The sequence below is a fragment of the Physeter macrocephalus genome, chromosome 3 (assembly GCF_002837175.3).
Source record: "Physeter macrocephalus isolate SW-GA chromosome 3, ASM283717v5, whole genome shotgun sequence".
In the NCBI taxonomy this organism is placed as follows: Eukaryota; Metazoa; Chordata; class Mammalia; order Artiodactyla; family Physeteridae; genus Physeter; species Physeter macrocephalus.
In genome coordinates, this window is record NC_041216.1 from 32,009,578 (window position 1) to 32,027,689 (window position 18,112).

Below are 18,112 nucleotides of genomic sequence, written 5' to 3' on the forward strand. Positions count from 1 at the left end.
TGTATGAAATGGATAACTAATAAGAACCTGCTGTATAAAAAAATACATAAAATAAAATTCAAAAATTCAAAAAAGAAAACAAATAGCAAAATAGCAGTTGTAAATCCTAACTTATCAGTAATTATATTAAATATAAATGGATTAAGCTTTCCAATGAAAAGACGGAGATTGTCAGGATGCGTTCCCCTCCCCCCCCATACGCTACCTATGAGACTCACTTTAGATTCAAAGACACAGATAGGTTGAAAGTAAAAGGATAAAAAAAAGATATATCAGGGCTTCCCTGGTGGCGCAGTGGTTAAGAATCCGCCTGCTAACGCAGGGGACACAGGTCTTGAGCCCTGGTCCGGGAAGATCCCACAAGCCGTGGAGCAGCTAAGCCCGTGCGCCACAACTACTGAGCCTGAGCTCTAGAGCCCCTGAGCCACAACTACTGAGCCCACATGCCATGACTACTGAAGCCCACGTGCCTAGAGCCCATGCTCTGCAACAAGAGAAGCCACTGCAATAAGAAGCCTGTGCACGGCAACAAAGAGTAGCCCCTGCTCGCTGCAACTAGAGAAAACCCGTGCACAGCGACGAAGACCGAACACAGCCAAAAATAAGTAAATAAATAAAATTAAAAATATATACATATCAGGCAAACAGTAACCAAAAGAGAGCTAGAATGTCTATACTGATAGCAGATAAAATAGAGTTTAAGACAAAAATTGAAGACATTAAGAAAAAAGAGGACATTTTTCTAATAAGTCAAGAATATGTAATAATTATAAACATACAAATACTTAACAACAGAGCCTAAAAATACATGAAGCAAAAACTGACAGAATTGAAAGGAGAAATAGACAATTCAGTAATAGTAGTTGGAGACTTCAGTATCCCATTTTCAATGATAGAACAACTAGACAGAAGATCAACAAGTAAATAGAAGACTTGAACAACACTATAAACCAACTAGACCTAAAAGACATCTATAGAACACTCCACCCAACAGTAGAATACACATTCTTTTCAAGTGTGCGTGGACCATTTTTCAGGATAGACAATATGTTAGAACATAAAACAAGTTTCAATACTTTTTAAAGGGTTGAAATCATACAAAGTATGTTTTCTGACCACAGTGGAATGAAATTAGAAATCAATAAGAGAAAGAAAATTAGAACATTCACAAATATGTGGAAATTAACACAGTCTTAAGCAACAAATGAAAACAGAACACACAAAATCTTATGGGATGCAGTGAAAGCAGTGCTCACAGGGAAATTTATGGCTGTAAACACCTACATTAAACAGGAAGAAAGATCTCAAATCAAATCAATAACTTAAACTTCAACCTTAAGAAACTAGAAGAAAAAAAAACAAAAACAAACCAAAAAAAAAAAAAAAAAACCCAAACCAAAACAAAACTAAACTAAACCCAAAGCAAGAAGAAGGAGGAAAATAATAAAGATTAGAGTGGATATTAATGGAATAGAGAATAGAAAGCAACAGAGAAAATCAATGAAACCAAAAACTGGCTCTTGGAAAAGATCAACAAAACTGACAAACCTTTAGCTAAATTGACCAAGATAAAGGGGAGAAAAGACTCAAATTACTAAAATCAGGAAAGAAAGACTTACATAGAGATGAAAATGATTATGAAAACGATTATAATTGTTCATAAAATACCATGAGTACCTGTATTCCAAACAAATTAGACAACTTAGGAGAAATGGAGAAATTCCTAGAAAGACTAACTAATCAGCCTGACCCGAGAAGGAATAGATAATCTGAATAACCTCTAACAAATAAAGGTTGAGTTAGTAATAATAAGAAAAAGAACAATTCTTCCCACAAAGGAAAAGTCCACAATAAGGTAGCCTCACTGGTGAATTCTTCCAAATATATAAAGAGTTAACACTAACCCTTCACACAATCTCCAAAAACAGAAGAGAAGGGAACATGTCCAAAACCAGACAGACATACAAGCAAATAATGCTGTGGACCAATATTACTTATGAGGGTAGACACATAAATCCTCAATGAAGTACTAGCAAACCCAATCCAGCAGCATATTTAAAGGACAATACGCTATATCTGAGTGAGATTTATCCCGGAAATGCAAGAGTGATTCAACACATGATAATCAATTTATGTAATACAGCACATTAAGAGAATGAAGCTACAGCAACCAAAACAGTGTGGCGCTGGCTTAAGGATAGATATACACGCCAATGAAATAGAATTGAGAGTCCAGAAATAAACACATACATATCTGGTCAAGTGATTTTCAAAAATGCACCAAGAACAGTCTCTCTGACAAATGGTCCTGGGACAACAGGATAGCCACATGCAAAAGGCTGAAGTTGGACCCTTACCTCACACCATACACAATAATTAACTCAAAATGAGCTAAAACTATAAAACTTTTAGAAGAAAACATAGATGTAAATCTTTACAACCTTGGATTTGGCAATGGATTCTTAGATATGACATCAAAGCATGAATAACCAAAGAAAAAAATCGATGAATTGGACTTCATAAAAATCTATGCAAAAAAGGACATTATGGGGAATTCCCTGGCAGTCCAGTGGTTAGGACTCTGCGCTTCCATTGCAGGGGGTTCAATCCCTGGTCGGGGAACTAAGACCCCTCAAGCCGAGGGGCACGGCCAAAACAAAACAAAACAGATAAACAAAGGACATTATCAAGAAAGTGAAAAGAGAACTCACAGGATGGGAGAAAATATTTGCAAATCACACATCTGATAAGGGTCTAGCATTCAGAATATATAAAGAGCTCTACAGCCTAAGAAGGAAGAGTGAACAAAGGATCTAAACAGAAGTTTTTCTAAAGAAGAAACAAAAATGGCCGACAAATACGTAAAAAGATGCTCAATATCATTATCGTTAGGAAAATTCAAATCAACTCCACAATGAGATACCACTTTACACCCACGGGATGACTATTAAACAAAAAAAGAAAAATACCAAGTGTTGGCAAGGATATAGAGAAATTGGAACCATCATACATTGCTGGTGGGAATGGGAAACCTTGCAGCCACTGTGGAAAATGGTTTGGCAGTTCCTCAAAAAGTTCAACATGAGTTACCCTATGACCATGCAATTCCCTTCCTAGACCTATATACCCAAGAGAACGGAAAATATCTGTACATGTACGTGAATATTCATAGCAGCGTTACTCATAATAGACAAAAAGTAAAAACAACCCAAACGGCTATCAACTGACAAATGTTTATCCAAATAAATCGTGGTCCATTTACACAATGAAATAGTTTTCAGTCATAAAGAGAAACGAAGGGAATCTTGAAAATGTTATGCTCAGTGAAAGAAGCCAGGAAAACCCACATATGGTATGATCCCATTGACATGAAATGTCCAGAACAGGAAAATGCATGGGGACGGGAAGTGGATTAGTGGTTGCCAGGGGCTGGGAAGGGCACTGGGTACCGAGTTTCCTTCTGCGGAGGTGACAGTGTTCTGGAATTAGAGAGTGGTGATCATCCTGCAACTCGAAGAATCCGCTAAAAACCACTTAACTGTACTTTCACAGAGTGACTTTTGTGTCGTGTGAATGATCTGTTTCAGAAAGAGGGAGAGGAGGGGGTCCCTGGAACCCACCGCTGCGCACACGCCCAACAGCAGCCCTGTGCAGGGACAGACGTGCCTGGGGCCCAGGGCCCCCCGGCCTTCGGGCCCTCCGGTCCTGACCCCCGGCCCCTCCCAACGCCGGGTGGGCGGGGCGCGCACGCACCGTGAAGGTGGTGAAGACCCAGTCCCGGGGGAGGCACTTGGCCTTGTGGAACTTGTCGTTGATGTAGCGGTTAAGGCGCTCCATGCTCCACACCGTGTCTTCCTTGAGCAGCAGGTACAGGGGGCTCTTCTTCTGCACGAACTGGGAGGCAGGGCAGCGCCTGGAGGCCCTGCCCCCACGGGGGGCCCCGACCAGAGCCTCACCCCGACGCGGCCACCAGAGACCCCGCAGGGGTCCTGCTCCTCCGGGCCACCGAGCCCCTCCCCCAGCACCTCCTGCCCGAGAAGTACCCTCAGATCCTCCCGGAGGGCCACCGCCCAGACACCTCCCGTCGAGACCCTTCCATGGAGACCTCTGCCCACAGCATCCCTGCACTGAGGTCCTCACGGAGGCCCTCGCCCTTGGCTCCCACCCCTGCTGGGCCTGATCCACACCCAGAGGGAGCTGAGCTGGGGGCCGGGACCCCGGCTCTCAGTCTTTTCACCAGGACGCCCAGCTGAGGCTGAAGGTGAGAGGCAGTGCTGGCTGCAGGCAGGGGCAGCCCAGGCCACCTCGGGGTCTGGGCCACCTCGGGGTCTGGGCCACCATGTCTACAGCTGGATTCTTTTCCCATTCTTGAGCAGTGATTTTTGTCCAAGGCTGCAGGGAGGGCCCTCACCTGTGGGGGGCATTTACCTGGTTGGTTAAATGGCCACCGAGGTCGCTGGAATGGGGATCGTAAAGGCTGAGGGTGAGGCGAGCGTAGCCGTGGCCGAAGAAGACCATGTAGGGCATGGCGCAGGCGATGAGCAGGTAGGAGCGCACGTCGAACTTCTTCCCGTCCAGCAGCAGCGGGTTCTGGATGTACCTGGGGAGGCGTGGTTAGCCTGGCCCGTGCCCCCACCTGGGCCTGCCAGTTCCTCAGCACCCCTGCCACCTGTCTCAGGTGTGAGCTGTGGGTCCCCTACCCTGGCTGGGTGCAGTGTCCACTGGTCAGGGGACATTTCCGAGCCTGAACGCATCAGGGAATTGGGAAGGAGGCCTGGCCCCTAGAGCTCAGCCCGCTGGTGTGTGTCTGGGGCGCCCCAGGGCGCAGCCCTCGCTAGAAGCCTGGGAGGCAGAAGCAGACTGGGCCCTATGGGCTGGGAAGACTGCCTGGAGGAGGAGGGGGGGTGACCTTGGGCCTTGAAGGGCAAGTGGCTTTGGAGAGGCGGGGAGGGGACATCCCAGTGGAGAGAGCTGTAGGTCTAGAGACCCAGCGGCTGGGAGCAGCTGCTTGGGGTGGTAGGCAGCACTTGCGGCAGGAGTGAGGTCCACATTGGCAGATAGGGAAGCCCGAAGGGACCTTTCTCAGGCTAGACTGTGCCCCCTGGTGTGCGGCTGAGGGTCTGGGCCCTCCCAGAGGCAGAGGGGAGCAAGGCAGGGTGGCGTCAGCTCTGCCTGTGGCCTGGAGGCTGCGGCTGGATAGGTGGGGGTTGGGGAGAAGCCGGGCTTCCTGCAGCACAGAGGGCGCAGGACCCAGGCTGGGGCACACGCTGACCAAGGCCTCCCTGCCCCACACCATCCAGGAGCCTCCTGTGTGTGTGTGTGTTGGGGGGAGGGATGGTATATGCTCTGAGATCCTGACTGGAGGTGAAAACCCCACCTCTTCTGGCTACACAGGGGCCCAGCTGGGGGCACCGCAGCCTTCCACCGCCAAGGACTCCTCTGTGGGCACCGCGACGCCCACGAGCCTCACAGGCACCAGCGGGCCTGGGTCAGCCCCACCCGCCCGACGCCCCTCGGGGTGCCCACGCGCAAAACCTCTGCACGACCCGCGCCTGAGGCGCCCGGAAGGGCATCTTGCGGTAGATGGGGTCGTCCTCGATGCTCTGGGTCTTGGCTTGGAGGGCGGCGACTTCCTCCTGGTTCCGGAGCAGAAAGATGCCTTTGCCCTGGTTGGAGGCGGTGGGCTTGCAGATCCACATCTGGGTTTCTGCGGAGAGAGCTACCCGAGCCAGGGAGCCTGCCTCGCCCCGCCCATCCCTGCCAAAGCCCCGCCTTGGCCCCAACCACGCCGCTCCCAGCCCCGCCCCGCCCTGACCGCTCCCAGCCACGGCCCCGCCCCTGCAGGCTTTGGCCTCCACTAAGGTCTGGCCATGACCTTCCCCAGCATCGCCTCAGCACCAGCCCTGACTCCACCCTGGCTCCACCCTTCCACTCCCTGACCACGCCCCACCTCGGCCTCGCCAGGGCCTTGGCCCCGCCCTAATCACGCTGCCACATTGGTCCAGCCCTGCACCGGTCTCCCCAGAGCGGGCCTGGCGTCCAGGCCTCTCACCATCAAAGAGGGTGAAGAAAGCCTCTCTCTCGTCCCTGATGTCCAGACGGTAGGTCTCTGGGAAAAAGTCTTCCATTTTCAGGACCCTGGGGAAGCAGGGAGGTGGGGAAGACACTGGGAGGGTTGTCCCCCTCCCCCAGCTTGGCCAGCCTTTCTGGGGGTCTGACCTGGGGTAGGCTGGAGGGAGAGTGTCTGCTAGGAAGCTGGGCTGGGCTCCAGGCACTCCTGCCCCCTTTGGTTTCCTCTGAAACCCCCCCAACCCCCTCCCCCCACCCCCGGCCCCCAGCTCTTTCCTCTGCAGAACCTTTGCACCTTCTGTGCCCGGGCCAGGAGCACGCTTTTCCAGCTCTGCACACCTGGCTTCTCCGCAGGCTGCCTCACCCACCTCCCAACCCCTCCCACCTCCCTGCCCTTCCCCCTGCTGCTCTCGGGCCTTCGGGAGTGGTCAGTTCAGAGCTGGATCTCCAGGCCAGGACAGTGCCCAGCATGCGATGAGCGGTCGGCATGGATCCCCTGGCCTGGGATGCCCTTTAACCCCTTTCACCGACCACCAGGCCATCCTTCAGTTTAGGGCAGAATGGCTGGGTGCATCTACCTCTGTGGCCCAAGGCGTCCTGGGCTGCTCCACAGGAGCTCTTCTGGGGCGGATGTCGTGTCCTTTCCACATCTGTACCCCAGGAGGACACAGGACCTGGCCTGAGTGGCTGCTCAGTGTGTGGAGAATGGATGGGGGGCGTCGAGAGGTGGGGAGTGGGTGGGGGCTTGGCGGTAGACTGGTGGTGTGTGGATGGGTGGTGGGTGGATAAGTGGATTTTGCATGGAAGTAGGTGGATGGGCAAGTGGGGTCTGGTGGGTAGATGGATGCCTGGAGGGGTCGGACCAGAACTGCTGACAGAACTGGGTGGTGTCGTGGATGACCAGGTAGTGGGTGGCTGCCTGCCTGGTGGGGGGTGGACGGGGGAGGCAGGTGGTAGGTGGTTGTTTGGATGGGCAGGCGGACGTGTGAATGGCCGGGCAGTGAGTGGGCACATCGAGTGGGTCGGGCACGGCTCTGGGGGGGGGGCGGGCCAAGGGGCAGGAATGGGTGTGCAGTGGACGGCAGTGGGTGTGGTAGGCAGTGGTGGCTGAATGCAGGACACCAGTGGGCGGCTCTGTGGCGAGCGTGTGAGGACCGCTGGGGGGCCATGGGCTGGGTGGCTGGAACGGTGGCCGCTATTGGGGGTGGAGACAGATGGGTGATACGCGGCTGGGTCAGTGGGAAGGCGGGTAGGCGGACGGACTTGGTGGCGGGCGGTCAGGAGCAGCGACTGATGCGTCGGGTGCGGGGTGCGCCGCCGGGGTGGGGCGCCAGGGCATCCTCACTTGGCCTGCGCGCAGGGGGCTGGCTTGCTGGTCTTGCTGAGGACCCGTGCGTGCTCCCTCAGGGCGCTGAGAAGCCCGATCTTGGTGGTGAGGAGCTGGTTGTTGGGGAGCTGGTACAGCAGCTGCTCTCCTGGCGCGACAGAGCCCGGGAAGCGTGCGACCGCGCATGCGCGCGTGGAGGGCCGCCCGCTGAGCCCGGCCCCGCCCCTACCTTCCCGGAAGCTGCAGTAGGTGTCCCTGCACTTGACCTCGCACCACTTGAGCTTGTAGTCTTCCCGCCGGCTGTCCTGGATGCGCTGCCAGCCCTTGCTTTTGCAATAGGAGCTGATTCTGCAGGGGCGAGGGGCGGCGGTGACCTGGGGGCCGCGGGGTTGTGGGCCGCGGAGCGAGGCTGGGCCGGGGCTTGGTGGTGGTGGTGGGGCTGGACCCAGCCTGAGGCCCCACTCACATTGAGGCCCCGTTGGTGCCTCCGATGTAGAAGAAGGGGCCCTGCCTGGTGCCGGGCGGCTGCTTCTCCCCGTCCAGCGGGTGCTTCTCCAGGAGGGCGGCCCGGGGCCTGGCAGTGTCAGCGTCGTCCAGCTCTGCGGGCAGAGTGGGTGGTCAGAGGCTCTGGCCCAGCTGGTGGCTTTTCTGTCCCTCCCTGGGCCTTGCCCGAGCCCACCTGCATCTTGGTCCAGCTGGCTTAGCTGACGTAGGAGCCCCTCCTCTCGGTGGCTCCCCATTGATCTCTCATGGGCCCAGCCTGCGAACGAGGTGGGGTCAGACGGGGCGTCCACTCAAAATCTGACCGGAGCCCCTGGGCAGTCCCCCCCGCCGTCTCAGCCCATCTCAGCCCAGTCTCAGGCCCAATCAGAGGGCCTCCTAGGAGAAAGGGGGCAGGGTCCCTCCTTACCAACGGCAGGGGCTTTGTGTGGGGCAGAGGCTGAGGTGTGAGGCTGGAGCTGGGGGCAGACGTGACGCAGGGACATGCCCAGAGGACGGGGGTCACAATGTCCATCATGACGTCATGGGTGACCCACAGCAGTCAGGGGAGACCCTTCTCCGCCTGTTCAGACCCCAACTCTGCTGTCCCCTGCCCTACTCGGCTGGCCCATATCCCATACCCGGCACATGGCCTCCTGCTGGCCCCTCTCCCAGGGCACGGCTGTGTGGTCCCCCCGTGAGAAGGCCTTCCTGGGGAGGGGGTGCCTGTCCCTGGGGAGGCCCTGGCTGCATTCACCTGGTGCCCGGGGGCGGCTCCGCCTGACCCCTGCCATCCTTGACCGCTTGCCTCTCTTTGTGCCAACCTGGGTCCCAGGAGGCGGTCCCTGGCTGTGGAGGAAGTGGGTGCGGCTGCGGGCCGCAGACGCTGGGGCACTGGGGCGGGGGCACCTCTGGGAAGACGCGGCCCCCACCCCTCTGCGGGCCCTTCGGGCAGCCCGTGGTCCTAGCCCTTGGACTGGGCACACAGTCAGGGCCTCCCTGCCTGGGGAGGGGTGACGCCCAGCGTCCTGGATTTGGGCTTCTTCTTGTGGGTGGCTCCCGTCTCTGTGGTGACTGTGGGGCCTGCAGGCACTGTCCATCTGGTGTCGGCATCTCTGCGCTTGGCCTCCCTGCCGGCTGTAAGGAGGGCTGCTGTCAGGCCTGCGGGGGTTGGGGGGGGCGGCGGCCCTGAGCCGGCCCCTCCCAGAGTCAGGGCGGGGCCGTGAGGAGGCCCTGCCTCAAGGATGATGCCTCCCTAGGGCTCCTTCCCTGTGTGGCTAACTTGGGAACATTTTAGGGAATTTTAGCCGTTCCTTGACAGGTCCTTCCCAGTTTGGGGGCTGCTTGGGAGGCTAGGATTTTCCGAAAGATTGAAGAAACACAAGCAGTGGAAAGGCCAGTACCCTGGGAGCTGGCAGGCAGAGAGGGGCTTCTGCATCTGCATACCAGGAGCTGGCAGATTGCCCTCCAAAGAGGACATTCGCTTTGCAAACAAACCAGCTGGTCACCCAAGAGATGCTGACCAAGACCTTTGTCCCCACTTAGGACAGAAGAGGGTAAACTGGGAACAGCTGTCAACAAGGTTACAGGCCCTGGGTGCGGGGCCGGGCGCGGGGAGCGTCTCACCCCCCTGCCAAGGGTGGGCCGAGCCACGAGGACGACCGGGGCCTCCTCCCCAGCCCTGCCCCACCCAGAACGGGAGGGCTCCTCTGTGGCGCCTGGACCCCACCCAGCATGACTGCGGGGATAGGGGCCTGCTGAGTACAGGGAGGGTGCGCGTGTGCGTGGGTCTCCGCGTTGCCTGGGAGACCCGCACCTTGCTGGGGATGGGGTCCCCCAAGGAGGATGGCGGTCAGTACTCTCCCCCAGCGCTCCCACGTGAGTGGCCACTGAATCAACAGACATCTGACGGACGCCCCCAGGTGTGAGCGACAGGTTGACACCCAGAGACAGAGAAAAAGGGCCCTGCGAGGAGGGGGCAGGGGGTGGGGGGGGGTGGCGGAGCCCGAGGCAGGGGACACAGCCCTGGGAATACGCTGGGGCAGGACCAAGAGTCCTCACCCGAGAAGAGGGCTGGACGGTTAGAACAAAGGGACAGACAAGGTGGACGAGCTCATGGAAATACGCAGTTCAGCCTTGTGAGAAGTTCAAGGCAAGGAAGTGTGCTGGAAAGGAGAGTATAATGAAGGAAAGGCACCCAGCGGGAGCCCGGAGACATCTCAGAGGCAAGGCTCCTGTGACCCGCCCAGCATGGTGGGAGGTCTCTAGACCCCCCACCTCGGGGAATCCCCGAGATGAGCCGGGCCTGGGAAAGGAAGCTGGGGCTGTGGTGTGGAGCGGCGCTGTGCCTCAGTTTCCCCACCTGCAGAGTGGGCTGGGAGTGCCAGTGGCCTGTGACACATGCCCACAGCTGCCTGGTCACCCACGTTGGAGGAGGGCCTGTGCGACGACGGTGAGGCCGGAGAGGGCCAGGCCGGTACCGAGCAGGGCGGTGACCCGCCTGCAAGGAGTGTTACTGGGGGTTACAGTGTGACTGTGGGGGGTGGGAGGGAGCCCCTGGCCCCCACAGCCCAGCGAAGGGTAACTTCTGCAGGGTAACCTGGACTCAGCAGCGGGCACTCCTAGAAACAGGAGCCGGGAGGTGGCACGGAGTTGCCGGGTTTCCGAACAAGCCTTGTAAGCCTGTGCCTCTGTCTGCCTCGTCTTAACGCTGTATATCTTATTTCTTCCACAAAGAATTAAACAGGCCATGAATGACCATTTCTTGTCATTCAAGTTAACAAAAATTAAGAAAAAGAATCCCTACCCTGGGCGTGCAGGTGTGTGGTGAACGCGGTGCCCCGGGCTGCAGGACGTGGTGGCCTGCGGGGCTGCGGGCGGGGTCAGGGGTCAGAGCCTCTGCCGAGCCGTTGCCTTTCTCAGAGTCTCTCTGACGGGCTAATTCTAAATAGAAAGCTTTGTGCTGAAAGGTGTTCCCGAGCCGTTACCTATGGTGGTGAAACTCGGGTTGCAGTGGGCCTGCGAGGGGGTGAGGGGGTGATGGCACCAGGCCCTCCGTGAGGACTGCAGGGAGGGGGCAGTGGAAACAACTTTATAACGAATTTGGGGTTTTTTTTTTGTTTTTTTTTTTTGTGGTACGCAGGCCTCTCCCTGCTGTGGCCTCTCCCGTTGCGGAGCGCAGGCTCCGGACGCGCAGGCTCAGCGGCCATGGCTCACGGGCCCAGCCCCCCCGCGGCACGTGGGATCCTCCCGGACCGGGGCACGAACCCGTGTCCCCTGCATCGACAGGCGGACTCTCGACCACTGCGCCACCAGGGAAGCCCTTTATAACGAGTTTTTAAAATAAACTTTTTACCTGCTCAGGTAAAAAGACTGGCAGGAAATGGCGCTCCGGTGTGATGAATGGAAGACCCTCGTGAACCTGAAGGAAACATCCAAGAAAACGCGATGACACCGTGTCCTGCCACGTCCTTCCTCCAAATACACGTTTGGTGGCGTGGGGTGCTAAGGAGGGGCTGACATTGCTCGTCGGGCTGGTGCCTTCTGGCCAGGGCTGAGTTGTCTGGGGCGACGTGGGTCCCCGCAGATTTTAGGAGGCCGTCCCTTCTGGGGGTCGGCCCTGGGAGACAGACCTGGTCCTGAGCGGCCGCCACCCCCGGAGGCCTGCCCTGCTCAGCCCAGCCTGGGGGTCTCTGCCCAGCCAGGCAGCCCTCCGCTCCCCTCCCTCCCCTCCCTCACGTTTCTGGGCAGAGTCCCAAGAGGACCCGCAGGGCTCCTGGGGCTGGGGGGCTGGGCGGGGCCAGGGACGGCAGGCCCCGCCCTCAGGGCCAGCCAGGACCCCCGCTGGTGGCCCGCCTGCCCCTCTTACCTGCCCGACAAGGTGGTGTGAGCCCTGTGCCAGGGAAGCAACAGTGGTGACCAGGCAACTGTCTCCTAGCAACCATGACCCAGAGGCCCAGAGGTGAGCAGATGGGGAGGGGCGGAGGCCAGGCACCCTGGGGAGCGGGGGCGGGGGGAACGACCAAGGCCGGAGGGGGGGTGTCATGGGCACAGCCCCCACCTGGGCCCTCTGTCCTCCGAGGACAGTCCTGAGCCTTCTCAGCATCGCCACATCTGTGCCAGGACCCCAGACCTGACCCATTATGTTTTTGTGCTCAGTGTGCTTTACCTGCGTTATTTCATCTCCCCTTACCACGGCCTCTTTACAGAACAGAAAGTGGGCGCTCAGCAAACCCATGCCTCCCCAAGGGGTTGAGAGGGGCTCACACCCAGGTCTGGGAGGCCAGGGCCTGTGGGAGGGCCACTGGCTGCCCTGCCTGGCCCCCTGCCTCCGTCCTCCAGAGTCTTGCATGGGTCCCCAGGGTGTCTCTCCTTAGGGAGCCTTCACTTGCTTCTTGTAGGGTGGATGGTGGCCCCCGTGCCATGTGTGTCCACGTCCTAAGGCCCAGAAAGTGCGGTGTGACCTTACTTGGAAAAATCGTCTTTGCAGATGTGATTATCTGATGGGCCCTAAATCCGGCAACCAGTGGCCTCGGGAGAGGGAGGGAGAGAGGAGGAGACACAGAGGGGAGAAGCCAGCTGAAGGTGCGGCAGCGGCCGGAGGAACGCGGCCACAAGCTCCCGGACGCCTGGAGCCCCAGAGGCCGGGAGAGGCAGGAAGGACCTGCCCCAGAGCCTCCGGAGGGAGCAGGTGGCCTCCAGAGCCGTGAGAGAATACATTTCCGTTGTTTCAAGCCACCGAGTTTGTGTAATTTGCTGTGGCCACCCCAGGAAATTAATGCACCCCTTAAGCACCCCCTCACTTTGAGGGTCCCGGTGGTGGGCAGTGGGACCCCTGGTCACCTGCAGGCCACTTGTCTTCCCCTTGGCCTGAGCACAGACTTTCAGAACCCCCAGGTCGTCCTCCCCCGGAGCCTGTGCCCCACTCCCCATCCCTTCTAGAGGCCCAGACCCCTAGGAGCTGGGCCAGCCAACCACCCTGCTGCCCTGTGACTCCCCATGGGTTCTGGGGAGGCGGCCCTCTGCCCACGTGGTGACAGCGAGAGCTCAAACTCAAAAACTGCCGTATCACCCAAAAAACTGGTGTGGGTGCCAGCCCGGGGGCAGCCTTTCCCATGATGGCCTGGGACTGGGCCCTCAGTCACATCTACAGCCCCGAGCAAGGCAGCCAATCATCAATCGGCCAGCCCCGCAGGGCGGTTGCCTCTCCCCAGGTGCCACAGGGCTTGGCTGGGCTGGGCACGAGTGCCTGGAAGCGGAAGGGGCGGTCCAGCCCCGCTGGGTAAAGGCCCAGCGCCCCTCCTGCAGCTGTGGTGTGGGTCTCCCAGGCAGCTCAGGCCCTGGCTCCCCACAGGGAGTTGGTGCCTTTGCCAGGGCTAGACCAGGAAGCCCTCCCCACCAGTCCCCGTGTGGCCTCTGGGCCCCTCTGCTGGGCTCCTGCATGGTTCCCGCTTGGCCACCTGCTCAGAGAGACCTTCCTGGGCTGCCCTCACCCCACCCCCACCCTGCTGCCACCTCTATTGCCCTGGCTTCTGCAGCACCGGCAGCCCCTGCAGCTGACTCGTCCTGCGCGGAGCCTCCTTGCTGCCTGTGCCCCTCTCAGGGACATCCCTTCCCGCCCCGCCCCCCCCCAGTGTCTGGAACTGCACCGGCTCCCAGAGGGCGCTCAGGGAAGGGTGGGTGCTGAGGAGGGAGGGAGGCAGGGAGGAGGGACGGGCCCCTCTGCCCTGACTCTGGCTGCAGAGCCCGGGGCCGGAGGCATCAGCCAGTCCTTTGCGAAGCCGTGGGTTGGGACCCTGGGACCTCCTTGGAATTCTCAGGGGAAAGAAGGGGCTGGTCCCACGAGGCCGGGGGTGGGACCAGCATCCGGAAGTTTGGTTTGGGGGGCAGCTGTAGACAGAGGACGTCTTGCTGAGCCTCTGTGGGTAGAAGGGAGCGGGCAGGGGCTGCCAGGCCTCCTGCCCAGCGTGCATGGGTGACAGCCTGGCCTGGCGCCTGGAGAGTCCCCGGACTGTCCGAGCCCCGAGTCGGGCCTGTGGGGACCCAGGGGAAGGAAGAAGAGGGGTCTCACCGGTGGGGGCTCCACACCTAGCACCCTCCAGGGTCCTGGTGCCGCCTGGGTTTGGGGAGGGGGCATCCTGGGGCGTCTCCTGGGGCACTGCCAGCCACGGGCACCCTGCCACGGCCTGGGCTGGGGGTTTAGGGGGCCAGGGCTGCTTCTGTCCTGTCCTCCTTACTCATCCACCCCTGCCTGGTATGGGTGGGGGGTGGCAAGGGGTGAGGGCACCTTCCTGGAGAGGCTCCTGGGGGGTTCCAGGGGTGCGGCTGCCTGCGGCCCAGTGGCAGTGCCAGCAGCACGGGGGCTGCACCGACTGCTTGCCAGCCTTCAGCGTGGGGCCCCCCACCCGTGGAGCCCCCTCGCTATTACACCAACAGTCTGCTGTGTCTGCGACAGAAATCCCCCGTGGGGTGTCACAGGGCTCCCCCAGTCAGGGACACGGGGCCTGGGTGGTCAGGCGTGGCCTGCGCCCTGGGGGCACACGAGGGCCTGCGCCCGGGCAGGAGTGTACAGCCGGCTCAGGCCCACTTCTGGGACCCACGGAGCCCGGCCTCCCCTCCACCAGGCGTCCGGTGAGCAGCCCCTCCTCTGGTGGCGATCAGGCCATGGATGGACGGCATTACCAGACAGTATTAGACAGAAGGACCAGATCTAACCGTGTCTGGTAAGACACCCATCGGCAGGCTTTGGTGCGGGCAGTCTCACCGGCGGCCCTTCTGGGAGAGCCTGGGGCTTCCCTACCACCTGTCCCGCCGCACCGCGAGGAAGTGGGAGAGTTCAGCGGCAAGACCCCCAGGGCCTCCTAGTCCGTGCAGCGGCCCCAGAGCCCTGGTGGCCTGGCCCAGGGCTGCTCCGAGGAGGACTTTCCTGCAGGCCCCGTCTGGGCAGCAGCCCAAACACGTGTTTGTGGGTGCAGCTGGGGAGCAGCCTGGCTTCCCTGCTCTTAATCCCCGGTCAAGGGGGCTGTGGCCCCTCACAGCTTTCTGAACGGCCCTCGGCCGGTTAATGAGTGACAGCCGGGCCAGGGGCAGACCCTCCTCCTGTGGGAGAGCCACTGGGGCCCAGGGCAGAAGGGGCACCCCTGTGCCTACGCCGGCACGTCTGGGGGCTGGTGTCCTGGCTTCAGATCAAAAAGATAAAACAAAAGACCATCCTGGCCTTGATGGTTTGGGACAATGTTCCCAGTCTCGCCTACGACACTGTGGGGGCTGGGGGCGGGGAGAGCAGCACGGAACGTCCACTGCTCCAGGCATCCGGACACACCCTTGTCCCCCCGCGTCCCCCGTGGACCGAGGGAGTAAGAGAGGTGACCGCCCACGGCCCCAGCTGACTGGGACCTCTAAGGGCAGGGCCACCTCCCAGCGGTGAGCTGGGGTGCCCCGGACAGCCGTAGTGGACACCTGACCCTGTGTGGTGGACGGGAGGGCCCGGGAAGGGAAGGTGAGGGCCGCCTGCCGCCGGCCCCGTTCCAGCCAGAAGGCGCGTTTCTCTGTGTGGCTGCTGACGGGCCGCCGGCCACGCCGTGGGGAGAACCCAGGCCCAGCCACAGCGGATGCGCGGGCGCCTGCCTGCAGGCTGGCGGCCCTTCTCAGGCCCTAGCATCCCGAGTCCCTTGGGGAGCACCGAGGGCCCCGATGTGGCAGAACCGGCCCCGCAGCAGTCGGCAGAGGCCTCCCTGGTTGGGCCGGGCTGCAGAGCTGAGACAGGCCGTCTGCCCGTCCCCCAGCTGGCCCGGGGCTCGGCCCAGCTCTGGAGTCCAGGAGCTCAGGACCGCGTGTCCTCAGGCCACTTCCCGGCGGGTGGTGGGTCACCTTTGAACATCGTTACCAGACAGTGTTAGAGTCGAGCCGAGAAATCCAGCACTGTCCGGTAAGATGCCCACAGAGACCCGGGTGTGCCTCGGCCCGAGGACGCGGGACAGACGTGGGCGCCCCACGGCCCACAGGCAGGGCCCAGGTGCAGGCAGGGAGGCCTGCGTGCTCTTCCCTGTTTTCCCAGAGCCAAGGGCACCTGGGGCTGCGGACCCGGGACCAAGGCCGGAGGTGTTGCTGGCCTGTGAAGTGGCCCACCCACCCGGGCCCAGGCCTTTGTGGCCGCTCCACTTGGCCCACACCTGCCAGGTGTGGTGGCAGCACCTGCTTGGGCGCCATGGGCAGGGCCCGGAACCCGAGCATCCTAATCCTGGATCACTGGGGGCGGGGCACCCAGTGCAGCCGCAGGAAGCCTTTGATTCTGGAGGCTGGGAAGGGGCGCAGACACGTCCGGGCCTGGGGAAGGGGCCTGCCCGAAGTCAACTTTCTGCCTTAGAGCCCCACCCGGCAGCCACTGGGACAGGACAGGGTGGGTAAGCTGACTGTGGGTGTCAGGGGCTGTGGCTGGCGTGGGGCCTGCGTGGGGAGAGGTCGGGGCCCGGGGCCAGGCTGGGGGAGGGCGGCCCCATCGCTGCGAGCAGGGCCCCACCGTCATCATTACCAGGCAGTATTAGAGACCAGGCACCATCCAATGCTGCCCAGTAAGATGGCGATGGCCGCCCCGAATTGGGTCTGGGGGCCGCCCGTCTGGGGTGAAGAGGGGACTCGATGGAGGGGCGCCCAGCAGCCTGAGGTGGAGCCACGGCGTCTTAGGGCACTGAGGTGGGGAGGGGCCCGGCATGGCTGGGGCTGGAGCAAGTGTGTGCCCTGAGGCCACAGTGCCAGGCAGGCGCCATGTGTGGGGGGTCAGCGCGGGGGGAGGCGGGGCTGCAGCGCCTAGAAGCCCCCGGAGGCCAGGACCACAGGGTGACCCCCTGCCCAACCAGCCCTGGCCGGCCCAGTGGGGCCACCAGCTCCGGGCATGGGGTGGGCACCTGTGGGGGGCAGGGTGTCCTGCCCACAGGAGGCCGGGGCCCAGGGGCGGGAGCAGAGCGGGACCCTCCCGCCGAGCCGACGCAGGGACAGGCCCAGCCCCGGGGTCCTGGGCGAGCACAAGTGTGTATGAGCCTCTGTCTCTCGGGTGCGGCCCCAGCACAGCCTCCAATGCCCACCCCCCGCCCTTGGCAGGAGCGTGGACGGGCGTCGGAACCAGGAAGGAGCGTGGCTCCCAAGGCCCGGCCCTCCTCAGCCCCCCACCCAGCAAGCAGGATGGTGTTCCCCGGGGCCCAGAGCCCCCACCTCTCACCGAGCAGCCTGTCCCCAGCACCCCACTGTTGCGTGGCCCTGGGGTTCTGGCTGCTGCCGGCTGTGAGGTCCAGGGGCGGGCGAGGAGGTGCTGGGCCTGCAGGAGGGGTGCAAGAGGGGTAGCCCGGTCCAGACTGCGCCTGGCGGCCACTGTGGCTTATGTGCCCACGGGTCTGGGGTCCAGCCCCAGAGCAGGTGGGACAGCAGCCCCCGAAGGCAGAATACAGGGCAACAACGCCCAGGTGCCTGCGGTGGCCAAGCCAATCTCGCAGGCACCCCCAGGACAGGGGGCGCCCTGCCCTGCTCAGGGTCCATACCTGGGGCCCCTGCAGGGAGCTGACAGACCCCCGGCACTCTGCCCTGGGGGACTGAGGGGTCCCGTCCTCTCTCCTGTCCCCATGCAGGTGGCACGCAGGCCTGGAGAGCTGGCCGGAGCAGCTTCTCAAGTTTTCCGGCAACTTCCACCCACAGAGGCTGCAGGGAGAGGGCCTGGGCCCTGTGCGGATCCCCCCAGCCGAGGCTGCCAGACTGACCACCACAAAGACTGCGTCCACCCAGCCCCGGGCCTCAGCCAGGTCCACCCGGTTCTCTGGCTTCATGCTAGGGAACAGGCGCCATTTCTCACAGGGCCTGACCTGACTTAGGCCTGGCCTTGGGGGACACACACGGGGGGTGGGCTTCATCGGTGCCCGGACCCTCCAGGTGACCCCGTCCAGGCTCAGAGAGTGGTGCCCATGGCCGGAATCCAGGCCTTTGCCCCTCTGGCCCCTCCTGGCTCAACCTTGCCTTTCAGTGTCCATCCTTCAGACCCGTAAAGTCAATTCACTTTTTTCTGAGCTAAGTGAAACCATTTAGACTTCACTTTCAGAGCTGAGTTCAATTTCAGCTCCACTCCTGGCTGCCAGGCTACAGGGTTGGGACAGGGGCCCAGCCTCCCTCCTTGTAGCCAGCCCACCGTGCCAGGTGGCCTCCCCTGCCTGGCCTCCAGTGCCCTCGGCTGCTCACGGCCAGCCCTACGTGGGG

At 60.4% G+C, this 18,112-nt stretch overlaps 1 protein-coding gene and 1 long non-coding RNA gene across 2 annotated transcripts in view; one reads left to right on the forward strand and one right to left on the reverse strand.

Annotated features, from left to right (window-relative positions):
• TTLL10 (tubulin tyrosine ligase like 10) overlaps positions 1 to 12,303 on the reverse strand; it is an 18,926-nt gene extending 6,623 nt beyond the window's left edge. Inside the window, 11 exon segments of the mRNA XM_055083835.1 lie at positions 3,754 to 3,894; positions 4,429 to 4,600; positions 5,500 to 5,719; positions 6,053 to 6,138; positions 6,648 to 6,719; positions 7,415 to 7,544; positions 7,626 to 7,744; positions 7,863 to 7,995; positions 8,701 to 9,013; positions 11,232 to 11,297; positions 12,045 to 12,303. Coding sequence (XP_054939810.1) covers positions 3,754 to 3,894; positions 4,429 to 4,600; positions 5,500 to 5,719; positions 6,053 to 6,138; positions 6,648 to 6,719; positions 7,415 to 7,544; positions 7,626 to 7,744; positions 7,863 to 7,995; positions 8,701 to 9,013; positions 11,232 to 11,297; positions 12,045 to 12,227 — 1,635 coding nt within the window. The 5' untranslated portion in view covers positions 12,228 to 12,303.
• Positions 6,022 to 12,459, forward strand: LOC129391994 (uncharacterized). The gene is made up of 3 exons (XR_008616968.1): positions 6,022 to 6,101; positions 11,240 to 11,837; positions 12,366 to 12,459. It is a non-coding gene; the product is annotated as an uncharacterized lncRNA (long non-coding RNA).
• Positions 12,460 to 18,112: the final 5,653 nt, after the last annotated feature.